Source organism: Etheostoma spectabile, chromosome 18 (assembly GCF_008692095.1).
Source record: "Etheostoma spectabile isolate EspeVRDwgs_2016 chromosome 18, UIUC_Espe_1.0, whole genome shotgun sequence".
Taxonomy (NCBI): Eukaryota; Metazoa; Chordata; class Actinopteri; order Perciformes; family Percidae; genus Etheostoma; species Etheostoma spectabile.
The window spans coordinates 12,519,881-12,531,985 of NC_045750.1; the positions used below are offsets into that span (position 1 = coordinate 12,519,881).

Here is a 12,105-nt window from a genome sequence, read left to right on the forward strand (position 1 = left end):
AGACACCAAAAGTGCACCAAAGCAAAACCATTTGCTTGCAATTAGCATCGTCCGTATCAGGTGTGAGAGCGTCACGGTAAATAAAACGCTGTCCAGCACTACAGCCGATGCTTTTACATAAGGAGACTCATTTCACAGTCAAAGCAAGCAAACGCCTTTGCCTACACCCCGTGTTAACATCCAACCAAAAAAAAAAGGAAGAAGAAAAAAGGAGACATTTGCATATCACAGACAAAGACAGCAGTTAACGCCAGTGACGGGCAAGAAGGCCTAATGGCTTGGCGACAACACATGCCAAGCCTGAATATGACTGTCTGATATTGGCTTCATATCAGTGACAAAACAAGGTCTAGGAGATAGTCCCAAAAACCGGCCCAGGCAACATGAAAAACCTTCTCACACTCACATAGGCCATATTCAAATACATGTCGGGCCTTGTCTTCCTAATGGATCGCCTGGATTGAACAGAAGAGAGGATGGAGATGGGCTGGTGGGGGCACCTTGAGGGATAGTATGGTTCCAACCTTCAATTACATCCCCCTCCTCCTCCCTCTGCTCCACCCCTGCCCCCCAGCTTCGCTGCCGCTGCCAAACCCTTGGAGGAGCAAAAGAAGGAGGAGGAGAAGGAGAAGAGGGGCTCTGTGGTTTCGGACTCAGCCAGTGATGGGGGGACTGAAACACATCTGCGCCACTGAACGGCCCAAGCCATTTCCATGGTGAATTAACGGCCGTATAATGCATCTGATAATATCAATCTGGAGCATAGGACATTGAAAAGGAAACAGGGAAGGGGGCGGGCTGCATGTTAAAACCTCAGGCTGTTTCAACAAGGGTTCTCATCAAGCAAAAGCAAGACGGTGCTTTAAATTACACAGAAGATACAGCCACAAGTTTTCATGAAGATTGTTTACACTCGAGTGGACAAAATACATTGCTTGACATTATTTATGATCTACAGGGGTGGCTGTGATCGTTAAAATCAGTCAAGTGTCCAGATGTAGATGTAACTATAGAGTGGGAAGAAGGCATCAGCTGCTAGATTGGATTGCCCTTGGCCTCAGGGTTACACAGCAAAGCCAGCAAATACTGAACCACTCTGGGTTGGCTCCTTAAAAACCCTGTCTACTTTGTCTGATTCAGCGTGAGAGAGGGAAAGACTGAGAGAGAGAGAGAGTTAGTTGTATACGCAGCAATGGTCTTGTGGGGGAAACCCTGGCAGACTGGTGTTACTCTGTCAGGCCTGGCCAAAAGAGCAGCACTTCACTCTCCACACCACACCATCTGCTCCAAGTGGAGGGGATACAATGGATCCTCAGACAGAGAGGAAGAGGGAGAGGGAGAGAGAAAAAGAGAGCTCTTTCTCAGTGAGGCACGGTAAGATGTGTTTGCTGTGAAAGCTATGCACTTACACTTAGATTAATTTGTTTTTGCTTTTTCAATTAGGATTAGCATCGCGTTCCTCTTATCACTCAAATAATTAAGAATTATTTTAAAACAAAGACTTCTTCTACCTCTCCGGCCATAACCACAATATCACCTCCCTTCAGATAACAATTAAGAAGCTCCATATCTCCTGATGAGGCATTTTCATCTCTAATTCACTCACAGCTTGCAAATGTAATTGTGATTGGACTTAGGGGTGGCGTGAAAGGCTATTATTTTGTCATGATGGTGCACTCATACCAGCTGGCCCACTGTTTGCCTGCCACATCTGACAAGACATCATCATTCTCACGACACATCCCCAAAACCCAAAGTCATGAGAGGAAAATAGCTGCCCCACTTTCTAATTCCAGGTGTAAGGACAAGAATATTTGGAGTCGGACTGAGAACAAATGAGGAAATCGATAGCAGCCATCTGCTCCACAACACTGCAGAGAGCTGGTGAACTTGAACACACCTCGCAAAATGTCTGACAAGCTGTCTCTGAGCTTCTGAGGCTCCGAGAAGAAAAAAATTCTACATCAATGGAACCAGCTACAAATAGAGGGAGTACAAATTTAAATAAAATCTAAATTTCACACTAATTATAATATTAAATGTACAAGTCTATAACTTGTAAATGCCCAACTTTGTTTCTAAACCTGGGGAATCAAAAAATAAAAGATGAAAAAACAACACATGCCTATTCTTTCCATTTAGGGATGTACATCTGTTAATGCCCTGAATTTATAAATGCAACAATGAAAGCCACAGCATCTGGCATATGTGGTTATTGTTTGATTGTTTTCTACTTTCTCTCAGTCTCTGTATGTCTCTCTCTCCCTTGCCTTTTTTCATCCCTCCATCGGGAGCCCATAGAAGCAAAGGATTATGGATCTCTGGAAAGCGTTCACCCTTGGGTAAGAAGACAAGACAAGGCGAGGTAATGAAAGATAAACAGCTCGCTGCAAACACCTGTTAACGTCCGCTTCAAAGAAAAGACAGGCAGGAGGGGGGTTTGCAGGGAGGCAAAACAAAAAAGAAGTATTTGGCTGCCAAGCAACAGCCGAAGGGCCCCCCGGGCTGTTGACAGATCTTTATGAAATGAAAAAAAGGGAAAAGAAACGACAATGATTGTGGGCTTTTTACAACAGCGATGGATGATAAGAGGAACACAAGAGAAAACACAAGCAATCATAAATATACATCTTTACCGAGTCCTCAGGCGAACCTTTTGTGACATGCACACACATAAAGACACACAGACAGACACACACACACACACACACACACACACACACACACACACACACACACACACACACACACACACACACACACACAAATATACTCGGAAAGGCTAGGCAGTCAGGTGTAGACAATAGCAAAAAACAAAAGTGTTTAATATACATATTCACTTAATTAATAAAGCCCCAACAGGTAAAAAGCTGTTGGATTAATTTCTTAAGCATGTAATGAATGTTTAGGACTTGAAGACAAAGCTTTCTAAGGACAGGCAGTGTGACACGAATCAAACTTTCATAAGGGTTAAGAGGTGTTGAATACTTAGAGACTAAGGAGGTATAGGGGAAACAGAGAAGGGACTGAATATATCTGCTTAAACTATTAGTCCTGAGTCCCCAGGGGACTCAATTTGAGCCTCCCATAGGGGATAGCCTCTTTATCCGTAGGGCAAGATTGGGGAACACGCAGGTTAAAGTATAAGGAAGGCTATATAACACCATTGTGTGCCAAGTTTCGGGACGCTATCTATCTCCTTGTTCTTTCAGGCCATTTTTATAAAAAGGAATTGGGGCAGTAAATGTCATGGGGACCTAATCTTTGTGAGTAAGTGATATGTGACAAGAAAGCTTTTAAAGCACTTAGGGTTGAAGATGGGAGAAAAGGCTGTACGCTGTGGTGAGAAGGAAGAGGTATGAGTATAAAAATAAATACAACAATGCAGTACAATGGAGAAGAGAACAGCAGTGGGAGGAAAAGTGATTCATCAACAATTTCTCAGTTTCTTAGGCTAGTTTCAAACAGGCTAAAAAGAATTAGATTTTTAACTCTTTGTGGTTCAGATGCAGTGGTTCGCGTGTGTCTCTATGGGGAATTACCACCTGAAATCTGATTTATATCTGGCTTACACAGGCATGAGCTGGTCTGAACTGGACCATGTGGAGTTAAAACATCAGGGTCACTGTCTATTACCTTTCAACCCCCTCAAAACCCACACACTACCCAGATTTTCTTAAAGGATACATTGCTGCCTGAGTAGGGTGAGATGTCAGACATGTCCTGGAGGTCACTGCACTCAGACTTGATGAGGGACAGGGAGAGTCCCTCGGCGGTGCTGCCAGGGTGCGCTGGTGAACAAGAGCGATGGTGGTGCCCCATGTGGTGACCCGATGCCATCTTGGTCCTCAGGCTGGTGGTCTCCCGGGACAGGTCCATGGAGTCTGGAGAGGAACGGTCCTTGCCTGGGTAGCCACCTGTGGGCCCGCCAAGGGGACTCTGGAACGGGTAGCCCATGAGAGGCAGTGGAAAGGGGTGTCTAAACGATGGGGGGCTGAAGCCCATGGAGGCAGAGAGTGAGGAGGGGTGAAGGACGGGGTGGTGGTGCCCGCCATGGGCACCCACAGCTGAGGACTGGTGGTGGTGGTGGTGGTGGTGCTCACTGGGGGTCTTCCTCACGACTAAGGGTATCGCCTCTGTTTGGTCATTGGTGGGACCTGGCATCCCGGGCATGCTGGTGAAGGAGTCAAGTGGATTAGGAATGATGACATCTCCGAAGCACTGCAGCCTCTGGTTGGTGGTGTGGAAGTTGGGGTTGTCTCCATTGACAGTGGTGGGAAATCTTTCAGGAGGTATGGAAAGTGAGGGGAAGGCCTGCTGGGGTGTAGGGCGTGGAGGCTTGGCAAACACCTTCACAACTGTGTCCACCACCTGGGTCATGGCTGAATTGAGTTCCTGCTTCAGTGTTTCTGCCAGCTGTTTACCTTCAGCATGCATGGAGGAGCCTGGACCTCCCTGTCCTTTGCTCCTGCTGAGCCCCTCTCTTCTTGGCTTCTCTCTAGCTGCAAGCATGGCCTGCTCCTGAAGCAACGCCCGCGCCCTGTCCAGGAAATGGCCTGGGTCCAGGTCAGACATCTCATTGTCAGAGCGCAAGTCATCTCCACCCCGGTCATCACCGCCGGTGTCAGACCTGGCTGGGCTGTCCTCGGACATGTTTCCTATGTCATTGTGGAGATCATTGTGGAGGTCATTGTGTTCTGAATCGTCGGTTGAGTCATAAATCTGAAAGAACTTCTCCTGGAGCTGACGTAGCTGTTTCTGCATGTCCTCCAGCTGCAGCTTCAGTTGCCGTCGCTCCTCCTGCTTCTGTTCCTTCCTCTGGCACACCAGCTGGGTGAAGCTCTGCTGTTGCTGCTGAGGCAGACGCTGCTTACGCTTGTTCTCTCTGCTGCTACTGCTGCACACCTCGCCTCCCCGTGGGCTGCTGGGGGCCTGCTGCTGAGACTGAGGGGGTGGGCAGTCTAGATCCATCTCCCGGGCTCGATCCATCTCATGGTCACGCTCATGACGGGAAGCAGCAGGTACCACCACACTGGGTGAGTGGCTCATACCACGTATAATGTTCTCTACACGGGCTCGCTTGGCACGCAGGTGTTCATCATTGAGACGTTCAATGTCAAAGGTGGCAAGGCCAGGAGGACGACCAAAGGGTGACAAGCACTCTTGAGGGGTGCTATCATGGGAGGAGTTACTACAGGCATCCTCCTGGGGAGCATCTGAACTTGCATTGGAGAGCCCTGATCCGGGGAAGCCAACATCCCCTCTATCACCCCTATCCCCTCTATCACCCCTGTCGCCTCTTTCTCCCCTCTCGGGTCCTCCATTTTTAGCCATGTTATTCTTGAGAAGCTGGGAAATAATGGTGGTGCCAGGGAAGGGCATCAAGGTGTCCTCGTATGAGTTGGCCCTCTTCAGTAGCTTTCGGAGTACATTGGACTTGGACTCACTGTCGCTGGCTGACACAACGCCAGGTCCACCATGTGGCTGCACTACAGAGCACTCCATGGAGTCGGTGTCTGATCCGTGGTGAGAGTGGGAGGTCAGAGAGTTCATGGCACTGAAAATGGCTGCTTTGGCGCGGGCAATGCTATCAGTGGTTGTTGTTGTGGCTGCTGCTGTGGAGGAGGCTGTGCTGCCCACGGTCCTCTTAACACCAATGTCCACACGTCTTCGCTTGGTCTGTCTGTTCAGGAGGGAGTCGCTGTCATGGTCCGGCATCCCGTGCTGCTGCTATTGGGCCATATCCCGAAAACCCAGTCCTCTAGGATCAAAGGCTCGGAGTACCTGTGGGAAATATAATTTACAGATGCATGACCAACCAAAGTGAACCACAATTCTAGGGTAAACCGTAAAGTCTGAAAGTTTTCTAAGACTGAAACAATCAAAACGTATCAGCTTCTAGAATTAGCCGGCATTATGGATATAAACTGAAGAGTTCTGTCTCAAGCCAGCAGGCAATCCCTCCTAATAGGTTTCTAAAAGGACGGCCACATCTATGATTACATTTAGACAGTTAGGACCAGTGACAGAGGGGTAGGGGAACAGGCAAGATGGGGTCAGAACTAGGCCTTGGCATGACATTCCAGGGCAAAGTCCTACATTTTATCCTGTCCCCTGTTACACGCCGTGCGACACTGAACCAGTTCCCACGGAACACAAAGCTGCATAAAATTATGATAATTACTTTAAGTACTTGTCCTCATTTCCATTTTTGTGTGGTGTGAGACAACATAGGAGCTATTAACTCACAAAACAAAATAAAAAAGATATAGGGTTAATAGTATCTATAAAGAAAAAAAGTGGTGTACAATGGAAGAAAATGCACAATATTTGTGTACCCTTTCCTAAATTCTATTACGTTAGTGAGTGATCGTTTGGTTAATGACACTAAATATTCTAATTTTAAACCATATTTACACATTGTGTAATTTTAAATTGCAATTCCTCTGTTCACATTAATCAATATGGTCATCATATCTTAAGCAATGGGGAGAGTGACACATAAAAGAAACAGAAAAAGAGGGCTATTGATTTTGGTGCCAGCATGAGCTCACTTCTGTGTTTTTTGTTTGTCTTTTCATCTGGCAGGGGCAGTTAATTCTGCTCAAATGAATAGGTCACAAGGGTCAACTCTGGCAAGGAGCAACTTAAAGCGCTCTCACAAAAACCCTAATGCCCCTCTGAAAGCAAAGCGTTTTGTCAGTACAGGCCTGCATCAACACTGCTAGCAGCGATGGCAGTGTCTTAGTCAGAGCCATTTCAGTCACATCCAATCTTAAATGCAATGATATTATCGGAGACTATTTAATCTATTTGCCCGCTTTTAAAAATAAAAATATTTCAGAGGTTAGCATATTTATTTATAAATTGTGACAATGTTTCCCTAACAGCATAAATGTGGAAAAAGTGATGCAACAATTTACATTCTTCATTTTACACTCTTACTAAGACTAGCACTGACTCAGTAGAAAATAGTAAAATACATCAGATTCATTATGCTTTCTGAATTCAATATTACACCCTTCAAAAACACTCAAATGTTGCACCGATTTAGGCAGACTGAAAAGTAGCTATTAACATTTTAAATTTCAACTACAAAAAAGTCAAATGACTGATTCATATGTGTTGAATTTTGTTATGATATTTTAAGACAAAAGCCATTCATGGACCTCTAATTTGAAGGCTTGGTTTCAGTGAGGGCGAACAGCAGGGCACACCGAACCCCAGCGAGATTTAAAAACATTCTCTTAACGGATTATTTGCTTGTTCTAACTAAAAGAAATTGTATTGTTTTTAACATTATAAATGTATGTGAAAAGTAATTTAAAAAGGAAAGCCTAAGCCTCAGACACACACACACACACACACACACACACACACACACAAAACTTTGCTGCTGGCTTTTTTAGAGCTGTGTGATGCACTACACAAGTGTCATGCATTGGCAGGTTTTTCACTCTGAAAAAACATTTTGTAAACTTTTTTTTTTTTTTACTGGGAAATAGACTTGGTTAAACGCTTTCCCCCTGAAATCCATCCTTTTGAATTGACACCAGTATTGTAAAATAAACCCGTTTGAATAAATGGCTTCGGCCCAAGTCTTGACAGCCACATCCAGCAGTTCAGACAAAAGGTGATACATCTCCAAGAAAAAAAAAAAACCTTGACTTGATCGCCTCAGGATCTTAACAATGAGCTTGAAATAGTCACCAGCACCTGTCTTTTCCGAGGGCGCACCTGTCTCCCATTGCCCATGCGCACTCTCTCGCTCTCTTCAAAAAAACCTTTCAACAATTTCAAGCTATGAACTACACACATAGGCTATGAACTAGGGGCTGTAGATGTCCACTCCAACTTTAATACTAGAGCTTCACCTCATCCTTTTAACAGTTTTCTTCACTGGAAACCCTAAAACGAACCTTTAAACATGTTGGCTGATCAGAAACATAAATTGAGAAAATATTGAGTGAAGTTCAGGTTTGAAACTTAATCCAGATACAAATAATATACAGTTGTTGTAAGTTTTAGAAGTTCAAGAACAACATTTCCAAGGCTAAAAGTGAGATCTAGCTGTTTCTTTGCACATTTGATGGACAGATGTTAACTAAGATAACACAACACAAGAGAGTAGCTATGAGTTGCGTAGACAACACTTACAACAATATACAGGGAGTGTTTGATCACAATCAAAAGTGCTGCCACAGAAGACAGACACCAAATTCACAAAAAAGGAGGATCCGGGTTTTGTATGAATAAAAAGGCACGTAGGTGTTAAGAGAGAGTAAGATTTAGCCCATAGGACAAAGACAATATGAGGTAGCCTTACAGCAAATTCACGGTTTACCACACGCACAGGAGCTCAAATACAGCTAAATCTCAGTGTCAGTCTAAAACCAACTCATACTTTAAATCCCGTTTCAAAACTTCCCAAACTTACTTCGAAAAAGTTGCAAATCAACTTGATCTCCGCTTTGATGAGGAAGGTTGGGCTACCGTCCGCAAATCCTGCTCGCAAAAATACGGGCTGCTCGCGCAACTCTCGCCACACATCAAGATGAGGCGAACGAAACAGAGCTAAATAATGTCGTATAGATATGATTAGCTGTGTTGATCACCAGAATACATTTCCCCGTTCATGATGTGTGATTTGTTTATTTGTTTTCCGCCCACCGTGCGCAAGCGAGGCAGAACAAGAACCGGGAGGTGTCCGAGGACAAGGTTACTTACCCTTTAGATGAAGAGGGGGACAACCTGAACTCCTACGGCAAAAAAATAAAAAATAAATAAATGGAGAACATACGCAGTGCACGGGCGGATTGTTGGATGCTGGGATATAACAATTTCTCAGACAAGGAAGAGCCGGAATAAAGTCAGCGGTGCGAGCGAAAGGAACAAAATAGGAAAAATATAGAAGATGAAAAGAGCTCTCGCGCTTCGGTCTCTCCCTCTATCCTCTGCTGTGACTACAAGAGTGAGAGACATAGAGAGAGTGCAAGAGAGAGAGAGAGCGAGAGCGAGAGAGAGAGAGAGAGAGACTGCCTGTGTGCGTCTCCGAGGCGCACTGGATGCAGAGGACTGGATGCTGAGCGCTCCTCCGCCACTAAGATTCACTTTAAGATGCGGCTGAAGGAAACAGGAAGACGTGCGCGTCACGAGCGGCGTGATGTAACCGTCGCAACCTACCAATAAGAAGCGTCCGTCCGGTCCGGAGAACAACGCACTGAACTTGACCAGAGAATGGGACTTGAGCATGCAAGTAAAGAGAGAGAGAGATAGAGGAAAAAAGGAAATACCACTCTTACTAATCTCTTTCTTCCCAAAGCACCGACTGCGCGAGTAAGAATCGTTATACGCACTTTGACACATAGTCCACATTTTATGTTATTTATTCTCATATTCAAATCTTAAATGGTAAAAGTTTTTTTTTTTTTTTTTACAATAAAACGTAAAGTGTCTGTTGAAACCAAGAGATTTGAATACTATCAGAATAAATAGCCTACAATTTCACGACATTCACTGCTATGATCATCCATAAAGGCAGATGATTCATTTGGCAACCAGTGAGATTATCTATCCCCGTTGTAGATTTATTCACTACATTTAAGAAAAAAAAAAAGATGAATTGTAGGATGAATCCAGCATTAAGAGCATTGTTACAGCAGATACCGTTTTAATGCAACTGTTTTCGGAAAATCATCCAGACTTTCTTGTAGCATTTAAATTCCAATGTAACAGTCTATTTTAAAATCCAAACGACTTTTTTTCCAGCGCTTGTGTTAATGCATGTCTCGATTGTGTTTGTGAGAGTCTATTAAAACGCATTGACATTCCTTTAAGACCAGTCATTTTTAATGATTATCATCTTTGTAATTTGATCTTTTGACATGTTCACATAACGATGCATAGCGCGTTTATTTTGGAAACATCAGCATGTACAATTAGTTCTGCAACTGGTACACATTTAGACTGCAGCTTCTCGCGGTGGGGCACTCGGGTATTGGAGCTTCAAAGTGGCGTGTAGAGATATTTTACGTGCAGAGTTTCTCATTGGTTGCAGCAAAGTTTGATTTTTGAACAAGCAAAGCAGCACAGAAGCTGTGAGCTTTGCTTCGGAATTCAGATTATCCAGGGAAGCCAATATCTGAGGAGAGCTAAGCGTCTCTTTGTAAAACGCTCAGTTAAGAGCCGAATATCATCATGAAATGACGCACTCGGATCCGCAGTCTGCCACTGAACTGTCCGCGTGCATAAGACTGCACGAAACTGTCATCGAAAATGATTATTAAGTCAAACTGATAGTAAATGAAAACAAACATGTACCCTTATGATTTTAAATCTAAAGATTTTAAATGAATTATTAGATTCCTCTCCCTTTGAAACGTCCCACCTGTAAAGCTGAACCCTGCGGACGCTGACATCTGATCCTTTCCACACAAAAACCTGTTCGACGCTTCTGATTTATGAAATGATGACGGCTGCTCGTCTTCCTGCATTCCTACAAATTGGATATTTAATAACTACAATGGAGTTTTGGCGCTCTCCAAATATGTTAGCCTTCGACCTTTCCAACAGGTGTGTAGACAAATTGTTTAGTAATATTAGGAGGACATTTGGGCCTTATCAAATTAATCTTTACATAAAGATTTTTTTTAATCGACTCTAACGATACTTTACTGGATAATACAGGTCACTTCCGTCTGCTCTAGCCTGCGTTTCTGCAATTAGAAAAAGCGTAAGCCTCGTATTTATCACATTCAGAAAATTAATTATACATTTATTTCATAACAAACATAAAAATATTATCATTATTATTATTATTATTATTATTGGTGAAGTCAAGTTACATGTATTCGTATGCGCTAAATTGTTGAAGCCAGTAGCCTAAAGAAAAATGTTGTTAATGCACTATAGCCTATTATTATCAGATTATCAGTGTGCTTTTTTGCATTTGCCCTGTTCTTTTCCCAGCTTTTCACTTTAAATTAATTTGCACACATACTCTTCTTTTGCATCCTCTGTACAAACAGGATCTTAAAGTACTTAACTAGAAAATCTTATTTTCCGTATGGGCCTCTGTCAGGTGCCAAAAAGGAAAAGGCGAGTCTCTTTTCCATGTCGCAAGCAAGTGTTTTTAGGACGAACGAATTGCAACGAAGTCAGCAAAGTTTAGTGTCTGGAGTGTCTTTTCCAAAGCAGGTGTCCCGGCCCCCTGTTCCCTCATTGGCCTGTGGCTGATTTGGCCTCGGCTCCCCTGGGTGCCGTCGGTGCGCACATAGGCTGGAAAAACAGGCCGGCACATTAAAGAAACGCATGTTTGGAAAAGGAAGACTCGGGTGAGGTGTAGAGGAAACGTGTCGGTTAACACTGGCTGCTCTTATCGCGACCCATTCCAGGTGGATTCACGTGCATTTATTTCATCTCACTTCCCCCCCCCCCCTCTTTTGGGTCGAGTGCGACACACCTCGATGCCCAAGACTGATAATGCGCTCTGGCATTGCGCACTGATGGCTGAATTTATTGACATATTTATTAGAGTTGGGCCCAAATGCAGAAGAATGTATGCAGTAAAAACAATGTTTCTCCCAGAGGTGTTATAAAGCTACTTTAAAAAAAAATCCCATTCTGACCACAATTAAGTGGTAGTAAGTGTGCGCACGCCGTAATGGTCTGCCGGAGTGGAGAGCCAGTGGCACATTTTTCCTCAGTATGAATTTGTAACAATGATGGGTCAACTGTCGTTCCATTGTTGTTATCATTATTATTAGTACTATTATTATTATTATTATTATTATTTTGTTATCAGTATTATCATTATTATTATTACTACAGGGTCATTTGTCTTTTGTCTCATTTTTGGAGCGAATTGAATGCAGAAAATCACCAAAAGGACGTGTTCTGAATTGAAGTTACATGAATTATTATTATTGAAAGAAAAAATATTATCTGTTAGAAGAAGTAATCTCCGCAGCAGCGTATATGAAATGACCATAATCAGATAATGACTTGGTGTGCTCCTACAACAGCTCCATTTCTTTTCACAGTCAGAAATAGAGAATTTTAGAGAAATGAGAAAAGAGAGAGAAGAGAGAGAAGAGAGAGAGAGAG

General features: G+C 43.6%; 1 protein-coding gene across 1 annotated transcript in view; it reads right to left on the reverse strand.

The window, feature by feature from the left end:
• The window catches only part of LOC116706692 (prospero homeobox protein 1), a 27,237-nt gene extending 18,567 nt beyond the window's left edge, over positions 1-8,670 (reverse strand). The window contains exons 1-2 of the mRNA XM_032543634.1: positions 8,438-8,670; positions 3,688-5,784 (exon numbers count right to left, since the gene is read on the reverse strand). Coding sequence (XP_032399525.1) covers positions 3,688-5,718 — 2,031 coding nt within the window. The 5' untranslated portion in view covers positions 5,719-5,784; positions 8,438-8,670. The remainder of the gene's footprint in view (positions 1-3,687; positions 5,785-8,437) is intronic.
• Positions 8,671-12,105: the final 3,435 nt, after the last annotated feature.